The 22,965-nt window shown below is 43.4% G+C and overlaps 1 protein-coding gene across 1 annotated transcript in view; it reads right to left on the bottom strand.

The window, feature by feature from the left end:
- FRMD4A (FERM domain containing 4A) overlaps window positions 1-22,965 on the bottom strand; it is a gene marked incomplete at its 5' end in the record, with an annotated part of 169,301 nt that overhangs the window by 71,747 nt on the left and 74,589 nt on the right. Inside the window, 4 exons of the mRNA XM_083366245.1 lie at window positions 8,135-8,221; window positions 10,012-10,069; window positions 13,311-13,376; window positions 18,030-18,113. Coding sequence (XP_083222371.1) covers window positions 8,135-8,221; window positions 10,012-10,069; window positions 13,311-13,376; window positions 18,030-18,113 — 295 coding nt within the window. The remainder of the gene's footprint in view (window positions 1-8,134; window positions 8,222-10,011; window positions 10,070-13,310; window positions 13,377-18,029; window positions 18,114-22,965) is intronic.

The following is a 22,965-nucleotide window of genomic DNA, read 5'->3' as shown; positions in this document are numbered from 1 at the left end:
CCCTGGAATTCTCCAGCATCTGGCATTCATTAATCCTATCTATCTCAGAGCTGAAATCATTCATCCCTTAGGAAGACCTCTAAAGCCAGCAATCAAAGCTGGCTGCTGCCTCGGTTAATACTGGAGAAAATTTTGGAACGGAGTAGGAGATTTAAATCATTTAAATTTTTCCAAAACACAAGGGTGGTTTGGCGTTGCTCAGCTGGCTCAGAGGACAGGACCTGATCTGATCTAACCTCAAAGGTAGCTCGCTGTTCTCTTTCTGGCTGCGAGGTCCATGGAATTCGAAACACGCAAGAGGTTTGCACTGCAAAAGTTTCCAGTTTCGGCCTGCGAAACAGGGAAGCAGAAGGCAAGAAACAAGAGTGGTGAGGTCTTCTTGCGATCTCTCCTGCCATGCAGAATACAGGGCCTGGTTTCCGGAGAGAAATCCAGATGTTTGCAATTGTTGCTGCAGTTTGCTCTTAATTGCAATACAATAAAGCCACTAAACAACTTTCTGCTCTGTAGTCACAAGCCAGAGGGAAAAACAATCTCTCTTGCTAGCCTATCATTAGCAGATTCCCTTCTCTGTCCCAAAGGCCCTGGAAAAAAAAAGAAACATGTGGACAAGGGTGAGACTGAATGAGCATGAAAATGGAGGAGGAGGAGGAGGAGGAGAAGGAGAAGAAGAAGAAGAAGAAGAAGAAGAAGAAGAAGAAGAAGAAGAAGAAGAAGAAGAAGAAGAAGAAGAAGAAGAAGAAGAAGAAATAATGAAAGTGACCAGAAAGAGCTTGTGGAAGGATTCACTATTAGAAATTGCTTCAATTGCATTTGCTTCTATATCAGCCTAAATAACCTGACTATTTTGATAGATTTTTTTAAATTACATTACCAATTATGCACTGCCTAATGTAACATTACTTAATACATCTGTAGCTTCCCATTGTAGTTGTCTCCTCCCCCACCACACAGGCTCTCCACCTCATTTATTCGGTATTTAATTACCTGAATAATGAAGTGTGGCATACCATCCAAACCATTTTTTTTAAAAAAAGTATCTGACACAGTTTTATTCTGAATCTTTCAGGTAAAGCCAACACAGTGCTAGGCTGCATTAACAGAGGGATAGAATCAAGATCAAGTGAAGTACTAATACCATTTTACAATGCTTTGGTAAGGCCACACCTGGAATACTGCATCCAGTTTTGGTCACCACGATGTAAAAAAGATGTCGAGACTCTAGAAAGGGTACAGAGAAGAGCAACAAAGATGATCAGGGGACTGGAGGCTAAAACATATAGAGAACGGTTGCTGGAATTGGGTATGTGTAGTTTAACAAAGAGAAGGGTGAGGGGTGACATGATAGCCATGTTCCAATATCTCAGGGGCTGCCACAAAGAAGAGGGAGCCAAGCTATTCTCCAAAGCACCTGAAAGCAGGACAAGAAGCAATGGATGGAAACTAGTCAAGGAGAGAAGCAACCTAGAACTAAGGAGAAACTTCCTGACAGTTAGAACAATTAACCAGTGGAATCACCTGCCTCCAGAGGTGGTGAATGCTCCAACACTGGAGGTTTTTAAGAAGAGACTGTACAGCCATTTGCCTGGAATGGTATAGGGTTTCCTGCCTGAGCAGGGGGTTGGACTAGATGACCTCCAAGGTCCCTTCCAACTTTATATTATATTATTATATTATTATATTATATTATATATTATTATTATTATATTAAATAGCCGACAAAACAAGGAGTGCGCTGATGATGTTACCTAGTTAGGTCATCAAACGTCCACAAGAAAACAACCAAGGGACCATCACAAAGGAGCCCACGGTTCAACAGATATTCTCTTCCGTTGACTGGGAAGCTGATTGATTCAGTAGCTCATAAGCTGGACCGATTCAGCCTCTTTTAAACCTATGGCAAGATTTCCAGACACAGACCTGGGATCACTTCCTCCTCCCCGTCGTCTCATAAAATTAGAAAGTCAAACTGGAGCAGGCCAGCTCTCTGGGTTACCCAACCAGGAAGTGGTCAAAAAACTGTCATCCCTCTGTAATCAAGGGTTTCTTCTCTGGGACAAGCCTTTTGGGAAGGACACCAGCCGTGATTTTAGTTGTGGTTTATCTGATGTGGCCACCTGTCCACTAGGAACGCAACATGAGAACACAGTGTCCTAAATCTTGGGCAATCTTTCCAAAATGCTTAAGGATCAAGCTCTACCGCATGGGGAAAAGCAAGAGCTGGATTTTCTGCCTGGTTTGTTTGTGTAAATACATCTGTCTGGGGTCCAGATGTGGTTAGATCCGTGCCATGATACTCTGCGCTTGAACAGTAGATCTCTGAATAATCTATTAAAACGGGGTTCCCAATTACGCGGGTAAAGCTAGTCTTGGAATCGGGTAAAAGAGATTCTCTACCGGACTTCTGGCTAAATGCGTAGAGGTCAGAAGAAGCGAAGGTCAATTCAGGGTGGCACCCATTATCTACCCACTTTGAGCAACCTGAAGTTCACATTTGGCCCAAGCAGGACAATTTTAAAGCCAATTAAAGAAATCCATAGAGGATAAGCCGTTCCCAGTTTCTAGGCATGATGGGCAATCATTTGCTCATCCGTTGTTGTTTTTTTGAGACAATCATTTGCTAAATATATGAAACTGCACACTTGAGGAGAGTTCTTGAAACAGGAAAAGCTCTATCAAACACTGTATTGAAGGACACTTTATTATCATCTAAGCATGCACAATGCCAGTTTTGCTTCTTTGGGAGGGGTCTGGGAACTTTTCTCCTGTGTCCCAAAGGCAACTGGACTTCCTTGTGTGTGTTTTTTTTAACTTCTCATCCAAGAAGCTTCTTCGGTTATGGCTGAATGGTGAGGAATGGAAGGATATAGAAATAGAAATAGAAATAGAAATAGAAATAGAGTGGAGTGGAGTGGGATGGGATGGAGTGGAGTGGAGTGGAGTAGAGTGGAGTAGAGTGGAGTAGAGTAGAGTAGAGTAGAGTAGAGTAGAGTAGAGTAGAGTAGAGTAGAATGGAATGGAATGGAATAGAATAGAGTGGGGTGGGGTGGAGTGGAGTGGAGTAGAGTAGAGTAGAGTAGAGTAGAATAGAGTAGAGTTGAGTAGAATAGAATAGAATAGAATTCTTTATTGGCCAAGTATGATTGGGCAGACAAGGAATTTGTCTCCGGCACAAAAGCTCTCAGTGTACATACAAGCAACAAAGTGATAAGTCATAAGATATAATCACAATCATAAGATACAAACCACAAGTGATAAATCATAAGATACCAATAGGAGAAGGTAATAGGAGAGATGAGAAGGCAAGAAAAATTAGAAGATGAGAAAGGTGAGAAGATTTATATTTTATTCGTTAGCAGTCATCTGGTCATTAGTTCTCTGAGAGTCACTGAGGCCACTTGGGGGTTTATCTGTGTCCTCGGGGTCACCTGAATCAGAGTGCAAATGGTTGTGGAGCCCTCTTGGGCCTGCTGAAAGGACTGTGTTGTGAACAGGAGATAAGTCGTGTCTTATCCCTCCCCTTCAGTTAAGAGAGGGCTGCTCAGTTTTAACATAGATGGCCTCTTTGACCCCTCTTTCAAACCAGCATTCCTCTCTGTCCAGAATGTGGACTTTGCTGTCTTCCAAAGAGTGGCCTTTGTCTTTCAAATGCAGGTGGACAGCTGAATGGAAAAAAAGATACTGCCCCCCCTCCCCCCAGTCTTGTTTCTGAGCTCAACGAAATAAATTGAACTGACTGTCTCAAAGCCATTAGAGATTTTTTTCCCACCCTATTAAAAGTTTCGCTATCTCTTAGGATCAATACGGCTTAGCGCTTAAAGCAAGTACACAAAAGCAGACTCTCGGCAATTAAAAAATTGTTCCAAGTGCTCCACAACAACAGAGACAAAAAATAGGAAAAACCCAAAGGGTACCTCATGTTGTCACCTTGACCATGTAGTTAGTCATTAGGAGTTGAGCTTGACCCAAAAGGTCTCCATTTTGTGGTATTAAGGTAGCTGAACTGGACATGGAATGGGAAGCAGGTATGGGAACTAACTTAGCAACTTAATTTGGACTTCAAATCTTTACTCAAATGTCGAACTCCTTTGATGGCTCTCAGCTGAACCATTCCAGAAGGTTGCTTAGGTCTAAGTACAGGCAGTCCTCAACTTACGACTGTTTTTCACACTTACGACCGTCGCGGCAGCCCTGTGGTCACGTGATCAAAATTCAGATGCTTGGCAACTGGCTCGCATTTTATGACCGTTGCTGTGTCCCAGGGTCACACGGTCCCTTTCTGCAACCTTTTGAACGAGCCAAGTCTGCAGGGAAGCCACTTAACAGCCGTGCTACTTACTTAACAGCTGCAGTGATTCACTTAACGGTGGCATGCGAGGTTGTAACACGCGCAACCAGTGCAGTGACTGAAAGGTGAATGCGTGTGGCTCAACCCTCTGAAGACTCAAAAGCCTAGCCCAGGGGTAGGCAACCTTGGCTCTTTTATGACTCGTGGACTTCAACTCCCAGAATTCCTGAGCCAGCATGGCTCAGCTTGGAAACCTCTCCCTTTCCCCTCAGTGTGGCTGGCTCAGGAATTCTGGGAGTTGAAGTCCATGAGTCATAAAGCAGCCTAGCCCAGGGGTAGGCAACCTCGGCTCTTTTATGACTCGTGGACTTCAACTCCCAGAATTCCTGAGCCAGCATGGCTCAGCTTGGAAACCTCTCCCTTTCCCCTCAGTGTGGCTGGCTCAGGAATTCTGGGAGTTGAAGTCCATGAGTCATAAAGCAGCCTAGCCCAGGGGTAGGCAACCTCGGCTCTTTTATGACTCGTGGACTTCAACTCCCAGAATTCCTGAGCCAGCATGGCTCAGCTTGGAAACCTCTCCCTTTCCCCTCAGTGTGGCTGGCTCAGGAATTCTGGGAGTTGAAGTCCATGAGTCATAAAGCGGCCTAGGCCAGGGGTAGGTAACCTTGGCTCTTTTATGACTTATGGACTTCAACTCCCAGAATTCCTGAGTCAGCTGACTCAGGATTTCTGGGAGTTGAAGTCCATGAGTCATAAAAGAGCCGAGGTTGCCTACCCCTGGCCTAGCCTGAGGAAGAGCTGGTCTCTGGCTTTTCAGCCTTTATCTTCTCGCATTCATCTGCAGCTTCCAGTCAGGAACTGTTTTTCTAATGCAGCTTTTATGAGCTCTCCATAAACTGCCCGAAGCAGGTACTTATTGTTCTTGATCTCCAGGTAGCTACGGGATCCCCTTCCCTTCTTACAGGAGAAAAGAAACGGGCAAGCTTCAAGTCAGCTCCTGCTGATAACTACGGTATTTACAGATCTTATAATATAGCCAGTTTATAACGCCTTGGTAAGACCTCACTTGGAATACTGCATCCAGTTTTGGTCACCATATTCTAAACAACAACAACAACAAAAAAAACCCAAAATGTTTTGGTGACCAAAACTTCGGAAAGTGTGCAGAGAAGAGCAACAAAGATGATCCTGGGGCTGGAGGCTAAAACGTATGAAGAACGGCTGCAGGAGTTGGCTATGTCTAGTTTAATAAAGAAAAGAAAAGAAAAGAAAAGAAAAGAAAAGAAAAGAAAAGAAAAGAAAAGAAAAGAAAAGAAAAGAAAAGAAAAAAGAAAAGAAAAGAAAAGAAGGACTTGAGTGACATTATAGCAATCTTTTAATATCTCAGGAGTTGCCACAAAGAAGAGGGAGTCAAGCTATTCTCCAAAGCGCCCGAAGGCAGAACAAGAAGCAATGGATGGAAACTAACCAAGGAGAGAAGCAACCTAGAACTAAGGAGAAATTTCCTGACAGTGAGAACAATTAATCGGTGGAACAACTTGCCTCCAGAAGTTATGAGTGCTCCAACACTGGAAGTTTTAAAGAAGAGATTGGACAACCATTTGTCTGAAATGGTGTAGGGTTTCCTGCCTGAGCAGAGGGTTGGACTAGAAGACCTCCAAGGTCCCTTCCAGCTCTGTCTTCCGTATTGAGATGGTGGTGGGTCATTCATATTGTTTGTGATGGGGCATTGTCGAATAGCTCAGGGCTGAGGCTGGAACCAATCTCTGAGAAAGACGATGTACGAGGGGAAGTAAAGGGCAGCTTTTACTTTTGCTCCGTGGCCGAAGATTTTGTTTAAGATTTCAAGTCTGCAGGACTAAATTTGTTTCTGGGACAAAATGTGCCCAGATTGACTCAATGTCTTTAAAATGCAAGATTAACTTTTAAGGTTGATCGGAAGGAAAGATCACCTGCAAAGTTTGCCTTTATTATTATTATTATTATTATTATTATTATTATTATTATTATTATTATTATTATTATTTTATATAGTTCAGGTTAATGGCGCATAAAGGTAAAGGTAAAGGTTCCCCCGCACATGCGTGCTAGTCGTTTCCAACTCTAGGAGCTCATCTCCGTTTCAAAGCTGAGAAGAGCCAGCGCTTGTCCGAGGACGTCTCCATGGTCATATGGCCGGCATGACTAGACGCCAAAGGCGCACGGAACGCTGTTACCTTCCCACCCTATTTTTCTACTTGCATTTTTACGTGCTTTCGAACTGTTAGGTTGGCAGAAGCTGGGCCGAGTAACAGGCGCTCACTCTGCTACGCGGCACTCGGGATTCGACCCACCAAACTGCTGACTTTCTGAACAACAAGCTCAGCGTCCTAACCCACTGAGCCACCGTGTCCCTATACTTATATGTCTTCTTCTCAATTGCATTTTTCCAAGGTAAACTTAGTCATGGTGGTTTAGTAAAGATGAATGAATGAAATAACTGACTAATCGACTGACTGACTGACTGAATTAGAAGGGCTTTTCTTAAGGACCCAGTCTTTCACTATAAGGATCTGTTCCTGAAGGAAGCTAGTGGAATGGACACTAATATTGCCAAGGAAACAGTACGTTCAACTAGTCACCAGGAGCTTAGCTCAAAGGGACACTAGCAACGTGGATATATCTGCAGTATAATGTAGCTGTAACTCTAAACACCATGTTATCCTCTAACTCCAATTATTATGTGCAATCTCTACCAACGTGGCACCACCTATTCAACTGGGCTGGGCTTGGTAAAGATGACCAGTGTAGGATCTCTTCAGCGCTAGGATAGGAGACCGCCAGGAAGTTCCAGGAAGTTGGAAAAACATCGAAGAAGAAGGCAATCTAAAATGGTTCTGCACAGCAACCAAATGAATGAAACCGACGCGATGTCACCAGGAGTTAAACTCTTAGGAAATGCATCAGAGGAAGAGTCATACAGTCTTAAATAGAGTTAGTAAAGAACGGATTGATCCTTCTGGCGTTATAGATATATAGTTCTTTTTTCTTTTCTTTTCTTTTTTTTAGAATTCCAGTTCAATTCCTTCAACGTTTCCTCCCTGTTGCATTATCAGGGTCAACAACGGAACAACACAGAATAGAAATGGATATAAAGCAACTAGGTAAAGGTAAAGTTTCCCCCGCACATGTGTGCTAGTTGTTTCCGACTCTAGGGACCGGTGCTCATCTCCGTTTCAAAGCCGAAGAGCCAGCGCTTGTCCGAGGACATCTCTGTGGTCATGTGGCCGGCATGACTAGACGCCAAAGGCGCACGGAACGCTGTTACCTTCCCACCGCAGTGGTCCCTATTTTTCTACTTGCATTTTTACGTGCTTTCGAACTGCTAGGTTGGCAGAAGCTGGGACGAGTAACAGGCGCTCACTCTGCTACGCGGCACTCGGGATTCGACCCGCCAAACTGCCAACCTTCTGATCGACAAGCTCAGCGTCCTAACCCACTGAGCCACCGCGTCCCTTATAAAGCAGCTACAATCCCACAATTCATCCAACTTTTCTTTTCCTTTTTTCTAATTTCTTTTAAGACATGGTCCTGACCAAATAATTGGAGCAAATGAATAACAATCATAATTCTGACTCAGTGCTGACGGCATTGTAGAATACAAAACTCAGCTATTCAATGGGGCCAAAATATGCCACTTTTCCTTGTAATTATATGATTTCTACGGAAGACCGAACTGCTGTCTGAAGAAGATCAGTGACTAGGTTTAAAATTTTATACGGTTTCCCGGAGATCTTCCAACAATTCTGTAAATCAAGATGAGTTCACACTTGGACTTGCGATATTTCGTCATAGGATATGGCTTACCTTCCTTGGCTTCACTTTGTCGTGATAGTCATACTGGAAGATGCCTTTGTAGCTGAGTCCTAACCACCAAGGAATTCCCTGCTTATCCTAGAAAGTTGGGGAGAAACAGAATAAATGACTTACCCTTTTTTTACTTTTTACTATTACTGTTTAACCTGGGACTAAGGAGCAATTTCCTGACAGTGAGAACAATTAATCAGTGGAACCAGTTGTCTTCAGAAATTGTGGGTGTTCCAACACTGGAGTTTTTAAAGAAGAGATTGGATGACCGTTTGTCTGAAATGGCATAGGGCTTTCTGCCTGAGCAGGGGGTTGGTCTAGAAGACCTCCAAGGTCCCTTCCAACTCTGTTATTCTCTATTTTATTTATTTATTTATTTATTTATTATTTAGACTTATATACCACCCTTCTCCCGTAGGACCCAGGGCGGTTCACAAGGCGATTAAAACAATATAACAATACAAAAGTTAATAACAAATTAAAATAAATTAAATTATCCTTAATTAAAATCTAAAACCCTTAACTCTAATTAAAAAACCCCATTACAATAGGTTAAAAATTAAAAGTTTTCAGTCCTGGCCGGAAAGCTCAAAGATATATGTTCTACATATATCTTGGGAGTCCAAATGTCATAATCTACTGGAGTGCCCCTTAGCAAAGGTTTAAAGCTTGGAAGCATGATTCTTTTTTCCCTTTTTAAGATAAATTATTGTACAGAGAATCTGAATGTTATCTCTGTCAACGTGAGGGTCTATAGAGGGGGTTCAAAACAGTAAAAATGGTGTCTATGGCTGTGTGGTGGAAGCTCCTCCCGATGTCCAACAAGCATCGCATTCAAAACACATGTAAAAAAGGGGCAGGATTTTGATTGCGTGGGTTGCAGCTGCCATCTTGACTTTTACGGTCCTTCCCCCTGCTATCCCTGAACAGAACTGAACAGAAACATTAAAAGGTGCACAGAAAGAAAACTTTCATCCTTATAGATTTTTTTATAAACAGAAACTAATTTTGAGTAAATGTTTGCAAACAGCGTTTCTCAACCTTAAGCTGCGTGGTTTCAACTCCTAGAACTTCAAAACTGGGTTGTAAGTAGCTTTGGGAAGGTCTGCATTACCTTCGGCCAGTTACTAAGCAATCAGTCATAAATCAAGGACTAGCAACATCAATTGCAGGTAGACAATTATACCGCTTCACAGTGCTTTGCAGCCCTCTCTAAGTGGTTTACAGAGTGAGCATCTTGTCCCCAACAATCTGGCTCCTCATTTTACTGACCTAGGAAGCATGGAAGGCTGAGTCAACCTTGAGCCGGTCAGGATTGAACTGCTGGCAATGAGCAGTGAGTTAGCCCGCAATATTGCCTTCTAACCACTGCGCCACCATGATTACTTACAGTACCTTACAGTGGTTTGGGGTAATGACTATTTTTCCCATGGTGTTTCGAAGTCGGCATGTCTGAAGACAATCACGTGCCACCTACATGCTACTTTTGAGAGCCCATAAAACATGGCTGCTTGGCAATGTTATCTTACTTAGCCGTAAATGTTACGTTTCTTTAATGGCTGTGTTGTTGGAATGAATAGTGCAAGAAACCAACTGTTTTACACTGCCATTCAAACACCTAAGACCATCAAAACTAAGTTAAGTTCTCATCAACAGTAATGAATTGCATGCTCTTGTGCATTTCAGGTATCTGATTTTTCAGTTTGATCTACTTCCCCATGAAGTCATGAAGGCCATTGGGTTATTTATCTTAACCCCAAACAGTCAAGATTGTTCAGGATGGAGCCACATGTAAATACAGAATAATGATTTTCAATTGTCCTTGCTCAGGATCAACCCATTAATGAATTAAATTATTTTTTTCAGAGCGCACCCACCTTGACTGCATAATAATGTACTCCATAGGTCGGGAGGGACTCCACAATGCTCATATAACTAGGAGAAAGAAACATAAGAAAAATGGGATCAAAGACGCAAAAAAGCACGGGAGTTATACAAAACAGCCTACTGACACCTGGGCAATCTTTCGAGACCCAACTTTGAAACCCAACCTTGCATCTTTTAAACTCTCCCAAAATTTGAATTCATGTCACTGAAACATCTCAATGCTTCACTTGTATAATCCAACGCTATGCCACTCTACATGGGGCCACCCTTGGAGAGTAGCTGAAAGCTTCAATTGGGGCAGAAGGCAGAGGCGTGGACGGATTCAGGGGTCCCCGGTGTGTCATCCGTGTCACACCACTGCTGTGTGAGCTGTACTGGTGGCCAGTTTGTCTCTGGGTCCAATACAAGGTCTTGGTTATTACCTACAACAGAGGTCCCCAACCTTTTGGGCACCAGGGGCCGCTTTCGTGGAGAAAGTTTTCTCCACGGACCGAAGAGTGCGTGGTTTTGCGTGTTGCCTGCATCTCAAGGATGGGGCTTTGCTTGTTTGTGCAGACCGGTTGCTGGCATACAACGGACTGGTACTGGTCCACGGACTGGGGGTTGGGGACCCCTGACCTACAAAGTCTCTTATGACATGGATCCAGGCTACCTGATGAATTGTCTCACCTCAATGGGATTGTCCACCCCACTCTTTCTGGCAGAACGGGGGTGCTGTGAACCCCGTCGGTCAAGGAATATTAGGACAGCACAAAATAACTTTCCACGAGCAGCCTAAGGTGGAAACACTCAATGTTAAATAAAAATTAATTTAACGGAAGGTCGCAGGTGATTTTGGCTAACGAAGCACCCCGCCCAGGAATATGGACACACAAGTAATTTCACGAGCAGAGAGACCTCAGCTTCCGCAAATGACCCGAAGGTGCCTTTTCTTGAGGCAACTGGACTTTCTTGTTTTTCTCTGAAGACGAAGTTTCGCTCCTCATCCAAGAAGCTTCATTCCCCACCATCCAGCCAGAGCTGAAGAAGCTTCTTGGATGAGAAGCGAAACGTCTTCAAAGAAAGACGTCCAGGTGCCTCCTGAAAAAAAAAAGCACCTTTGGGACAAGCACGACCTGGATGACTCAGCATCTCCAGAGACTTCTTCAAAGGCAAGCGTTGAAAAATAGGTTAGGCTGTTACAACGTATACTCTATGATATTATAAGGCAGGGATGGTGAACCTTTTAGAGATCAAGTGCCCAAACTGCAACCCAAAACCCACTTATGTATCGTCGGGTGCCGGGTGGGTGTGGCCCATTGGGTGGGTGTGGCCCATTGGGTGGACGTGGTTGCATTGGTAAAGGCAGACTGGCGCGCCAGACCTGTGGAACCGCCTGCCGGTTGAGCTCCGGATGGCCCCCGACCTTCGCTCCTTCCGGCGCGATCTAAAAACGTATTTATTTGAGCAATCTGACCTGGTCTGATGGGTTAGGGTTGGGGTTTTTAATATGTTTTTAATTATTGTTTTAAATTTTAATTTTGGGCATTTTATTTAATGGTTTTTAAACTTTTGTATTCTGTTTTTTATATTTATTGCCCTGTACACCGCCCTGAGTCCTTCGGGAGAAGGGCGGTATAAAAATACAATAAATAAATAAATAGATAAATAAATAAAAAGTTCAATGAATTCCAACTTTGAGAGATCTTTTTTTTTCCTGCGAGAAGTTGAAATTGATTAATTGGTTGAACCTTTTTGCTTTCTTCACACGGCGGCGGAGGCCTAAAGCGAAAAGGTTTGATAAAACCTAGCTGAAGGCCTAGGACTGGGGTGACGTGGCACGCGTGCCATAGGTTCGCCACCACGGTTATAGGGGCTTCAGTCTGATGTCGGGGCATAAATATGAATGGCTAGAGCAGTGCTTTATTGTTTTTATCATCTTGGCTTGTCGTTGATAACATAAGATCAGGGCCTCTGAGGTTTTATTTGGGGGGGGGCCTGGTGCTTTGCAAACTTCAATAAAGGAAGTGAGACCCCCAGTTCTTCCCTTCATCTCTTTTTTTTACTGGCCTATTTATTTTGGCCCACCTCATCCAGAGGAAGTAAATACAGAGAGTCCTTGACTTACAACAGCTCCTTTAGTGATCGTTTAAAGTTACAACGGCACTGGAAAAAAGGGACTCATTAGCGTTTTCCACGCTTACAGCCATTGCAGCATTTCCATGGTCACTTGATCAAAATGCAGATGCTTGGCAACTGACTCGTATTTATGACGGTTTGCACTGTCCCCGGGTCATGTGATCTCTTTTTGCGACCCTCTGACATGCAAAGTCAATGGGGAAGCCAGATTCACTTAACAACCGTGTTACCAACTTATCCGCTGCAGTGATTCACTGAACAACTGTGGCAGGAAAAGTCATAAAATGGGGCAAAGTTCACTTTAACAAATGTTTCACTTAGCAACATAAAATTTTGGGCTCAACTGTGATCGTAAGTCGAGGACTACCTGCATGGAAAAGAAAAGAGCCTGAAACCCGCCCCCCAAAACCCTTAAAGCAGATCTGAAGTCGTTTCTGCCTTCATGGAAGGAATTCTTTCTACAAGTTATGATGAACCTTTTCCTAACTGTCTACTGCAAAGAGTTAAATTTTAGGGAACAAATTAAGTGCTTGTGCCTCACGTAAGGGATATGCACTTTGGGATGTAACCCATATCCACCTGAAAAACCTGATTTGGTCCTAAAAATCTAGAATGCCAGATTTTAAGAGGGTCTCCATTGTTAAAAAAGGTAAAGGTTCCCCTGCACATGCATGCTAGTTGTTTCCAACTGTAGGGGCCGGTGCTCATCTCCGTTTCAAAGCCGAAGAGCCAGCGCTTGTCCGAGGACGTCTCTGTGGTCATGTGGCCGGCATGCCTAGACGCCAAAGGCGCACGGAAGGCTGTTACCTTCCCACCGTAGTGGTCCCTATTTTTCTACTTGCATTTTTTACGTGCTTTCGAACTGCTAGGTTGGCAGAAGCTGGGACGAGTAACAGGCGCTCACTCTGTTACGCGGCACTCGGGATTCGACCCGCCAAACTGCCGACCTTCTGATCGACAAGTTCAGCGTCCTAACCCACTGAGCCACTGCATCCCTCTCCATTGTTAGTGATATTCATTTTAAGGAAGAAGGTACAGTTTCCTGGATTCTACTTTGGCCATCGCTGCTTTGAAACCAAATACGGTATGAAAGAGACTGAGGTCACAACGGGATTTTGAATGCACACTGGCCAAAATTTTCTGTGTCTAGAATTCCTGTTTTTTGACTTACTTGACAATAGCTTGGCCTCTTGTCTGTCCATTCAGCTTCTTGTAATGCTCAATCACTCGATCCTCACTTGGAAAAAAAAGAGAAACAGGATTTAATTTAGCAGGCAGAGTTGAAAAAGTATGATGGCATTCCCGAGTACGAGAACCATCGAGTCAATAAATCTCAAAGATCTCTGTATAGATAGCAAAATGGAAAGCAGGAAAGACAACGCTAGCTGTCCTAGAATATATCCTTCCATTTTTTTTTAAAAAAAGGGCTTTCCTTTTATAAAATAAAAACCCTTAGCTACAGAGAAGTAGAAATTAAGGAGGAGGTGAACTCCAGGTCATGCAATACTTGAAAAGGTTCGAAGTTTACTTTGCATTTTCTCCTGTGCCACCCTCTTGCCAAAAATGGTGAGGAAGCACCACGTACTATGAAGTTAAGAAAAAGATCCTCATACCGCGTAAGTCTTACGGATCGTACGAAGTATCTTGGCGTGAGCACGGTTGTGTAATTGAATATATAAATAGGACGCTGTTTGTTGGCTTTTTTGTGACTGGGAAAGGCCCCAGACACAATTCAGATTTACACAAAAGACGCCTGGCACAGAAGAATCAACTGGGAGCCATACTGTAAATCTTCGGTTCAAGGCCTGGATACTCTCATCCGCTATGATGGATATAAATCAGGTTCAAGCAAGCAAACTCTTAAGCAGGTTCCAGAATTGTTGTTTTTTTTTTGCTATTTTCCTGCTTTTCATTGTCTATGCTATGTCTGTGTGTAGTTTTGCAGCCGACACTGAGTGGCCAAAATCAGATGAATGTTTTGAAAATTAAAATGGTAGTTTAAGACATCTCTAGATTCATGCTGTCCGGGTCATTTGCTTTACATAGTGAAAAGGAAATGAGGACGAGGGCTCCGAAATCTTCCTTTCCTTTCCTTTCCTTTCCTTTCCTTTCCTTTCCTTTCCTTTCCTTTCCTTTCCTTTCCTTTCCTTTCCTTTCCTTTCCTTAACTTTCCTTTCCTTAACTTTCCTTTCCTTTACTCTCCTCTCCTTTCCCTTCTTTCCTCCCTCCCTCCCTTCCCCATTCCCATTCCCTTTCTCTTCCCTCCCTCCCTCCCTCCCTCCCTCCCTGTGTATTTCAGTCCTTTGTGAGAATGAAGGTGTGAGCACATTTGAATGCATTTGCATCGGTCTTGGATTGCAGCGACCCGGATCAAATCCCACTTGATCAAGGAGATCACTGACTATGGATCAGCCGCTCTTTTCCAGCTGCGTTCAGAGTACACTTATGGGAATAATGTTGGGGGAGGATTCCATTCTCTAGAGCTGTGTTTCTAAACCTTGGCCACCTGAAGGTTTGTGGATGTCCAGCCTGTGGAATTAGGGAATTCTGGGAGTTAAAATCCATACCTCTTCAAGCTGCCCAGGTTGAGGGGGAAAAAAATGGTTCTAGAAGTTGCCTTGAGCTTTCAAAGACGGGAAAAATGCATGAAGAGTAAGAATTTTGAAAAGAATAGTAGCCCTGTAAGTCAGAAGCTATGGTAGACGCTGAGAACTTTCCCGAGGACCGGACTAGATTTTTCACAAAGTAAACACAGAGAACTTTCTCCAGACTTTTGTCCTGGCTGGTTTTGCAAGAGAAAGGGGTCAGTCAAGTTCCAATGAGTGGGTGGCCAGAGAGAGAATAAATAAAGATCACCCAGCCACAAAATGAAAATCACATTCCCTTGCTGTCATCAAATTACAACACTGGAGAAGTTAAAGGGGAAGCAGATAAGAGGGCTGGAAGCCAAGAGCCTTCAAAAAAAAAAAAAAAAGAAGAGAGAAAGACATGAAAGACTCGAAGCGAAGCATGGAAAGCAAAAGTCTCTCTCCGCTTCCTGAGCAGATTCATATTTGGGCTGATGAAAGGGGCGGTTGAGAGGCATTTCCTTAGGACTCCCCATTCAATTTAAATCGGATGCTTCCATCTCTTCGAATGTGCCAGGGGATTTCATGCTCAGCCTATAGGCAGGAGGAGGACAGGGGGAAAGCCCGGGGATTATTCATGGGGCAGAGCATTTGCAAAACTCCACATCAACCTCCCGGCTCTTGTCCTGGAGAACGTGCACAATGTGCACAGTGCACACAATGTGCACAATGCCCAGCAGGCAAGGGGGTAGAAAGGCCCTCGCCCTGGTTACAGACATAGGATGAAGCAACAGGACAGGGGTGACAGGATAGCTGTGTTCCAATATCTCAGGGGCTGCCACAAAGAAGAGGCAGTCAAGCTATTCTCCAAAGCACCTGAAGGCAGAACAAGAAGCAAGGATGGAAATCCTATTCTATTCTATTCTATTCTATTCTATTCTATTCTATTCTATTCTATTCTATTCTATTCTATTCTATTCTATTCTATTCTATTCTATTCTATTCATTCCAATATCTATTCTATTCTATTCTATTCTGTTCTGTTCTGTTCTGTTCTATTATTTCCAATATCTAATCTATTCTATTCTATTCTATTCTATTCTATTCTATTCTATTCTATTCTATTCTATTCTATTCTATTCTATTCTATTCTCTTCTCTTCTCTTCTATTCTATTCTATTCTATTCTATTCTATTCTATTCTATTCTATTCTATTCTATTCTATTCTATTCTATTCTATTCTATTCTATTCTGTTCCTATTCTACCCTACCCTACCCTACCCTACCATATTCTATCCTATTCTTGTTAAAAGCCACTTGGTGAATAATCCGGGAAGGGTTTACAGATAGTCCTTGACACAATCAGTATCTTAGTGCCCAAATATCCAATGGACCTACCTGGGGGCTACTTATGATAAGTTTCAAAGTTCTGATGGTTGGCCTCCCCCTTCCCTGCAGTCATGTGACTGCGTTTTGGGGCCCTTGGCTACAAGGCTGCATTGAACCTGTTTGCGGCCTCCGGTGGTCACGATGGCTTTGCAGAAAACTGGCAGTTCCCTCCAGTATTCAGCAAAACCAGCACCACTGGTTCAGTTAGAGACTGTGGCATTCATTCGAAAAGGTGCTGGAAAAAGGTCATAAAATGGGATCAGTCAAAGAGACCAACTCACTTTAAAACTACCACAACTGTCCCAAAGGTGCTTTTTCAAGAGGCAACTGGACTTTGTTTTCCCCTGAAAACCTTTCGCTTGTCATCCAAGAGGCTTCTTCCATTCTGACTGAATGGTGGGAAGATGGAAGGATTTATATTCCTTGCAGCCTCGTTAGCAGCCTCTCTCTGAGACTCATTGAGGCCACTTGGGTCTTATCTATGCTCCACAGACATTTACCACAACTGTAAGGGACAGGTTCCATTACGATCATAACTTAAGGACTACTTGAAGTCACTTGTTTGGATGTTAGGGAAGATATAACAGCACCTCGGATACCAAATTCCTCCATGGAGATACGTCAGGTGAAAAGGTGGGCATGGCTCTACAACACAGTAGCATTTGTGGTAGCCCTGCCCATTAAAACTTGGCTAGTTCCCTTGTGACATAGGGAGTGGAGTGAACTCAGCCCTTGGATTAACTAAGGCTCCTGACCTTGCCAAAATTCCAGAGAAGAAGCTGAGGAAACATCTTCTGAGACATTACCTCAGGGGTCTTCAAACTTGGCCCTTTTATGAGTAGTGGACATTACCTCAGCATGTCTGGCTGAGGAATTCTGGGAGTTGAAGTCCACAAGTCATAAAAGGGCCAGATTTGAAGAACCCTGCATTACATCAACTCCTGGTTTCTCTACCCAACGCCCAGCCTTGGTCTTGTGGCTCACCATCGAGAAGTAGCCAAGATCTTTCCATCTCAAGAAGAGTTTGGGCTGTCTCTCCCGAAGGGTTGGCTGGCTCCGTAGGGATGTCCTTGGCAGAGGGAACTCTAAAGGGGGTGTCCCCAAGGATTTTTAAGTAGTTAATTATTAGCGCATACACCTGTGAGACTTGGGGTGGCCATTACAGTTGTGACAAAGAATAGAAGGGGCATTAATCGGCTGGAGGTCATTACAAGGGGAGTTTGTGGATGGTTGACTCAGTGACATGCAGGCGTCTCCCCAACATGCTTCAACAGTGTATCTGTGATGTACAGATGAAGTATGGAAGTTGAAGAAGCAAGGGAGAAGCCTAGAGGACAAGCAAAAGCCAAACGTATTTTGATAAGCCACAGAAGGGAAGCCATTAGAAAATTTATGATAGGTGCAGCAAGGAACTTATTGCACATCTTGTCTCTGCAGGCTCAGAACTGCTTCAGTTTGTGAAGCAGTTTATATCGTAAGGCAAATCAGTTTTTCAGAGAAACCACCATCAGTGCAGCGTTTAGTAGAGAACGTCAGAGGGCAGATCTTATTAAAAAGGTAAAGGTTCCCCCGCACATGCATGCTAGTCGTTTCCAACTCTAGGGGCCGGTGGTCATCTCCGTTTCAAAGCCGAAGAGCCAGCGCTTGTCCGAGAATGTCTCCGTGGTCATGTGGCCGGCATGACTAGACACCAAAGGCGCATGGAACGCTGTTACCTTCCCACCGCAGTGGTCCCTATTTTTCTACTTGCATTTTTAGGTGCTTTCGAACTGCTAGGTTGGCAGAAGCTGGGACGAGTAACAGGCGCTCACTCTGTTACGCGGCACTCGGGATTCGACCCGCCAAACTGCCGACCTTCTGATCGACAAGCTCAGCGTCCTAACCCACTGAGCCACTGCATCCCTTAGATCTTATTAGAGATGACAAATATTTACCAATAAGCCAGAGATGGGTGCTCCTTAAGGGCTTGAGTAGGAAGTGCTGGCAACTTCTTCAAGTCGGTCCTTACAGTTTCATTGCTGAAAAAGAGAAGGGGGAGGGGGGGGAAGAGAAAGAAATCCAATTTTTAAGCACATTAACCCAGAGATAACATTGCAAGGCTCGGATGTGATTCTTGGATAATGAAACACCGTAGAGCAATGATGGCGAACCATTTAGAGACCGAGTGCCCAAACTGCAACCCAAAATCCACTTATGTATCATCAGGTGCAGGGTAGGCATGGCCCATTGGTTGGGTGTGGCCCATTGGGTGGGCGCGGCTGCGGTGGTAAAGGCAGACTGGGTGGGACTAAAAAGTTCAATCAGTCAATTCCAACTTTGCGAGATCTTTCGTTTTTCCCGCGAGAAGTTGAAATTGATTGATTGATTGAACCTTTTTTTTTTGGCACACGGTGGCAGAGGCCTAAAGCAAAAAGGTTTTATAAAACCCAGCTGAACGCCTAGGACTGGGGCGATGGCACATGAGCCCACAGAGAGGGCTCTGTGTGCCACCTGTGGCACGTGTGCCATAGGTTCGCCACCACGACTGTAGAGTGTTTCTTTATTTCTTTATGTTGCATTAGGGAATCAGGGACCTTTGGCCCCCAGCATCACCTCCATCTGAACAAAGCTACTCCAGATGTGGCTTCCTCCACTTCATTTGAATTTCTGAAGATCGTCACAACATCACTGTTTTCAATAGCAGGAAGAATGTGCACAAACATGAGAGAATACTTTGATTCCCACATGATTCTCCTTTGATGGCCGAAGGGCTGCAAAAGTTGACGGAGTGTGCAGAGATGGCTAAGTTAACTGCTTCGATTAAAGAAAAGAACACAATTAATTTTGTTTCTACTTGGAAACCGATTCTGGACTTTGTGCTTGAGGCAGACAAAAAATATATATGAAACTTTGATTTTGGGTTTTGCTGATTAGATAGGTTTGTAGTTTATATTGCTAGGTAAAAGTTAAAAAAAAAGAGGGCGTATGTTGTTACGGTGCCTTATTTTACTGCGCCCCCCAAAAAGTCAGAAGTTGATGATTTTCTTTTCTCCCTTTCTCTTACATTTTTTCCTGATCCCCCCTTTCCTCCCCCTATTTTCCCATTATTTTCTCTTTTCTTCATATTTCTGTATTTTGTATTTTGGAAAACAAATAAAAATAATAATAATATTAAATTCAAAACCTTGATGTGTTTTCAAAGCGGGCGATCCGGTGCAGAAAGCCACATGTAGAGGAAGGAAAGAGAAAGTTTTGCAAGGAAGCCACTTCTCTCTCCAGATTTTAATGACTTCCAAAAAATGCTCCAAGGAGCGGATTGCTGATCAGAGATCTCCAGCTGGCGGTGTGGCTTTTCCTGCCTTGACAAGTCCTTTGTTCACCCACCTCCTCGGCCTGCTTGGAGGGTGGGTGGGGATTGCATTTCCTGTGGGAAGGGGCAGGCTGATGCTTTCCTGCAAGGCTGAGAAACTTGGCAAAAACACCACTTTTTTTTTTTTTAAAAAAGAGCCAAATTTCTGGATGGAGAAACTGCTGAGATTCTGACTTGCCCCAAATGAAAGGAACTGTGACTTGGTTTTGCATTGGTAATGTGTTTATTTTGGAATACAGATTTTAAAAAAAAACACAACAGCAAACACAGAAGCCCAGGAAAAAAATGGATCTCTGATGCGCTGTACAAGTTCAAACTTTCATTTTTATTTAAGTCGTATCACTTTTTTTTCCTCCTTCCCGTTCAGTCATGTCTGATTCTCAGACAATCCCTGGAGATTTCTTGCCAAGATTTTTCCAGAAGTGGTTTGCCATTGCCTCATTCCCAGGGCTGAGAAGAAGCGACTGGCTCAAGTCACCCAACTGGCTTTGTGCCTAAGGTAGGACTAGAACTCCCGATCTCCCCGTTTCTAACCAGGTGCCTTAACCACTACACCAAATTGGCTGTCGGTAACACACTACGCAATCCCGTTATTAACATCTAAATCAGTTTAACTTAACTGTACCTGTCCCTTCCCCCAGGCAGAAATTAGATATAAACATTGGGACATGCAATCTAAAATTTTCAACTGTCCTCAAAATAGGAGTCTTGTCAGTAAAACGTAAAAAAAAATACAGGAAGATGGGAGCATTGTGTTAACACACCCAACAAGACAACTCAGTGGAGCCAGATTGGTTCCCAGGAAGAACTACAAAACAGAAGATATAACTACAATAACAGATCATCATTGGGGGTTACCTGAAAGTCTCACAATCACTCACACACTCTTCTACAACCCATTCTGGAGGCATTTTCTTAGCCACTAGGTCAGGGGTAGGCAACCTTGGCTCTTTTATGACTCGTGGACTTCAACTCCCAGAATTCCCGAGCCAGCATGGCTTGGCATGGAAACCTCTCCCTTTCCCCTCAGTGTGGCTGGCTCAGGATTTCTGGGAGTTGAAGTCCATGAGTCATAAAAGAGCCAAGGTTGCCTACCCTTGCACTAGGTGATGGACTCAACTACCCAAACCTGAAACACATTCTCACAAGCGCCAGAAACAACAGAACAAAGATGCTAATGTGGGAACTAGGCCCGTAACAAACCCAGATTTCCATTTTGCCCTTACATTTACAACTGCTGCAGCCTTACAGAATTAGTAGTGCCTGTATGTATCCTTCCTCCCTGCCATTCATACCATTCTCTACCAGCAATGGTTCCCTAGATTCTACATGGGGCAAAACATTTTGGAAAAGAACCAACGCAAGTTGGATATCAAGACTTGGAATAAGGATAAAGTAATATTAGAGCATTTTAGTCAGATTTATGGGAAAATTAGAGCCATTTTGTTCTACGGTAGTGGTTAAGGCATTAGGCTAGAAGCCAGGACACTGAGTTCTAGTCCCACCTTAGGCAGGAAAGCCAGCTGGGTAATTTTGGGCCAAATCACTAGGCGACTGTGAGTTCTAGTCTCACCTTAGGCAGGAAAGCTGGCTGGTGACTTTCGGTCAATCACCAGGTGACTGTGAGTTCTAGTCCCACCTTAGGCAGGAAAGCCGGCTGGTGACTTTCGGTCAATCACTAGGTGACTGTGAGTTCTAGTCCCACCTTAGGCAGGAAAGCTGGCTGGTGACTTTCGGTCAATCACCAGGTGACTGTGAGTTCTAATCACACCTTAGGCAGGAAAGACAGCTGGGTAATTTTGGGCCAAATCACTAGGCGACTGTGAGTTCTAGTCTCACCCTAGGCAGGAAAGCCAGCTGGGTAATTTTGGGCCAGTCCCCCCCTCTCAGCCCTACCCACCCAGACTCTACATTAAGTTAAACCTGTAGCATCCATAGTGAGAAAAACTTAACATCAGATTAGGGGGTCTTGGAGGGAAGCTTACCTAAAGCTAACTTAAGCAAAATTGGTTCTTCCAGATATTCACCATAAAATCAAAAGTCCTGCTACTCTTTTGAGCCCTTTGATCAAAAAGATCTTCCTCTGGTTCGGCTCTCGGATAATAGTAGGGAAGAAGCAAAGTCAATATCAAGGCTCAAAATAAGGACAGAGTAACCTCAGAGGATTTTAATTCCATTTTAATTTCACAGGACATTGAGTTTCAGATTCCGGAGTTGCCTTTTTTTTAAAAAAAAAGAAGGAAACTGTGTTGGCCTGACAATCTTGCAATTCACGAAACTCACATACATCAAAAGGTCTTGGGATATCTCACAACCCTTTTAACAACCAGCAGGAATTGTTAACACCTGATAGGTGCTAATTGTTGAAGTGCGTGTAATCTGCCTCGCATATAATCTGTATCTGCATAGCTGTGTTTTCTCCTCTTCGGCTGCTTGATCCCCTTTCCAAATCCTACATTTTAATTGGACAATGCCGTGCATCTGATGAAATTAGCTATGGTTCACCAAAGCCGTGTCTTCAAAATTGATTACCCCCCAAAAGGGGTTACCAGACACCCTTGGATTAATAGTGTGTATACTTCTTGATTTCTGGAATTTTATTATTTTATTATTTCATTTTATTATTTATTTCTTTTTAATTTCTTTTATTATTTATTTCATTTCATTTCATTTTTATTGTTTTTTATTTCTACTTCATTTATTTACCAGTGGAAAAAACTTGCCTTCAGAAGCCGTGACTGCTCCAACACTGGAAGTTTTTAAGAAGAGACTGAAAATTGTCTGAAAATTAGGAACTGTGGCAGGAAAAGCTGTAAAATGGGGCAACATTCACTTAACAACTATCTGGCTTAGCAGCAGAAATTTTGGGCTCAATTGTGGACGTAAGTCGAGGACTATCTGTACTCTTTGAGTCTGTAAACATGTTACGCCCTTATTGAGCATTAAATGAAGAACTGAGGCTTGCTTGCTTGTTTAATTTATTTATTTATTTAAGAGAATTAATATGGCCGCCCACTCAGAGACTCTGGGAGGCTTATCAAAATTGATTAATTTATTGGTTATTATCGGCCAGGAACCCAACTGATCTAGCCACAAAGGCTTCCTATTTAAAAGGGGCGAGTGTCCATTATATTGCACAATTTTGCTTGTTGTTACTTGCTTTGCTTCACCCGGGATCTGTAGCAATAGCTTTTCTTGGCTATGGTTCTTTTAAGGAGAACATAAAGCATCTGGCAGACAAATCGTTCTTTGTTTCTCAGATAGAAAAATTCAGCTTTTAGCCTTCGTTGCCAAAGGCAGGATTCCTTGGTGATTTGCCCAGAGACAATAGGAAAACGCCTGGGAATCTGGATGTAGGCTTTCCCAGAGTAAATATTTCCACGGAAAATTTTCCTCTGACTAACATGTTTCCCTGTAGAAATTTTCAGTAGTAAATAGTGTCGCTCCTGGATCTTTTGGGGAAAAGGAAAACAGGACTCACAGCATTTTCGGCTGAACTGTGACTGAGCCAGGATTAATCG

Source organism: Vipera ursinii (assembly GCF_947247035.1).
Source record: "Vipera ursinii genome assembly, chromosome: 6".
NCBI lineage: Eukaryota > Metazoa > Chordata > Lepidosauria > Squamata > Viperidae > Vipera > Vipera ursinii.
Note: the sequence above shows the minus strand (reverse complement) of the source record. Positions and strands in the feature narration are given on the sequence as shown.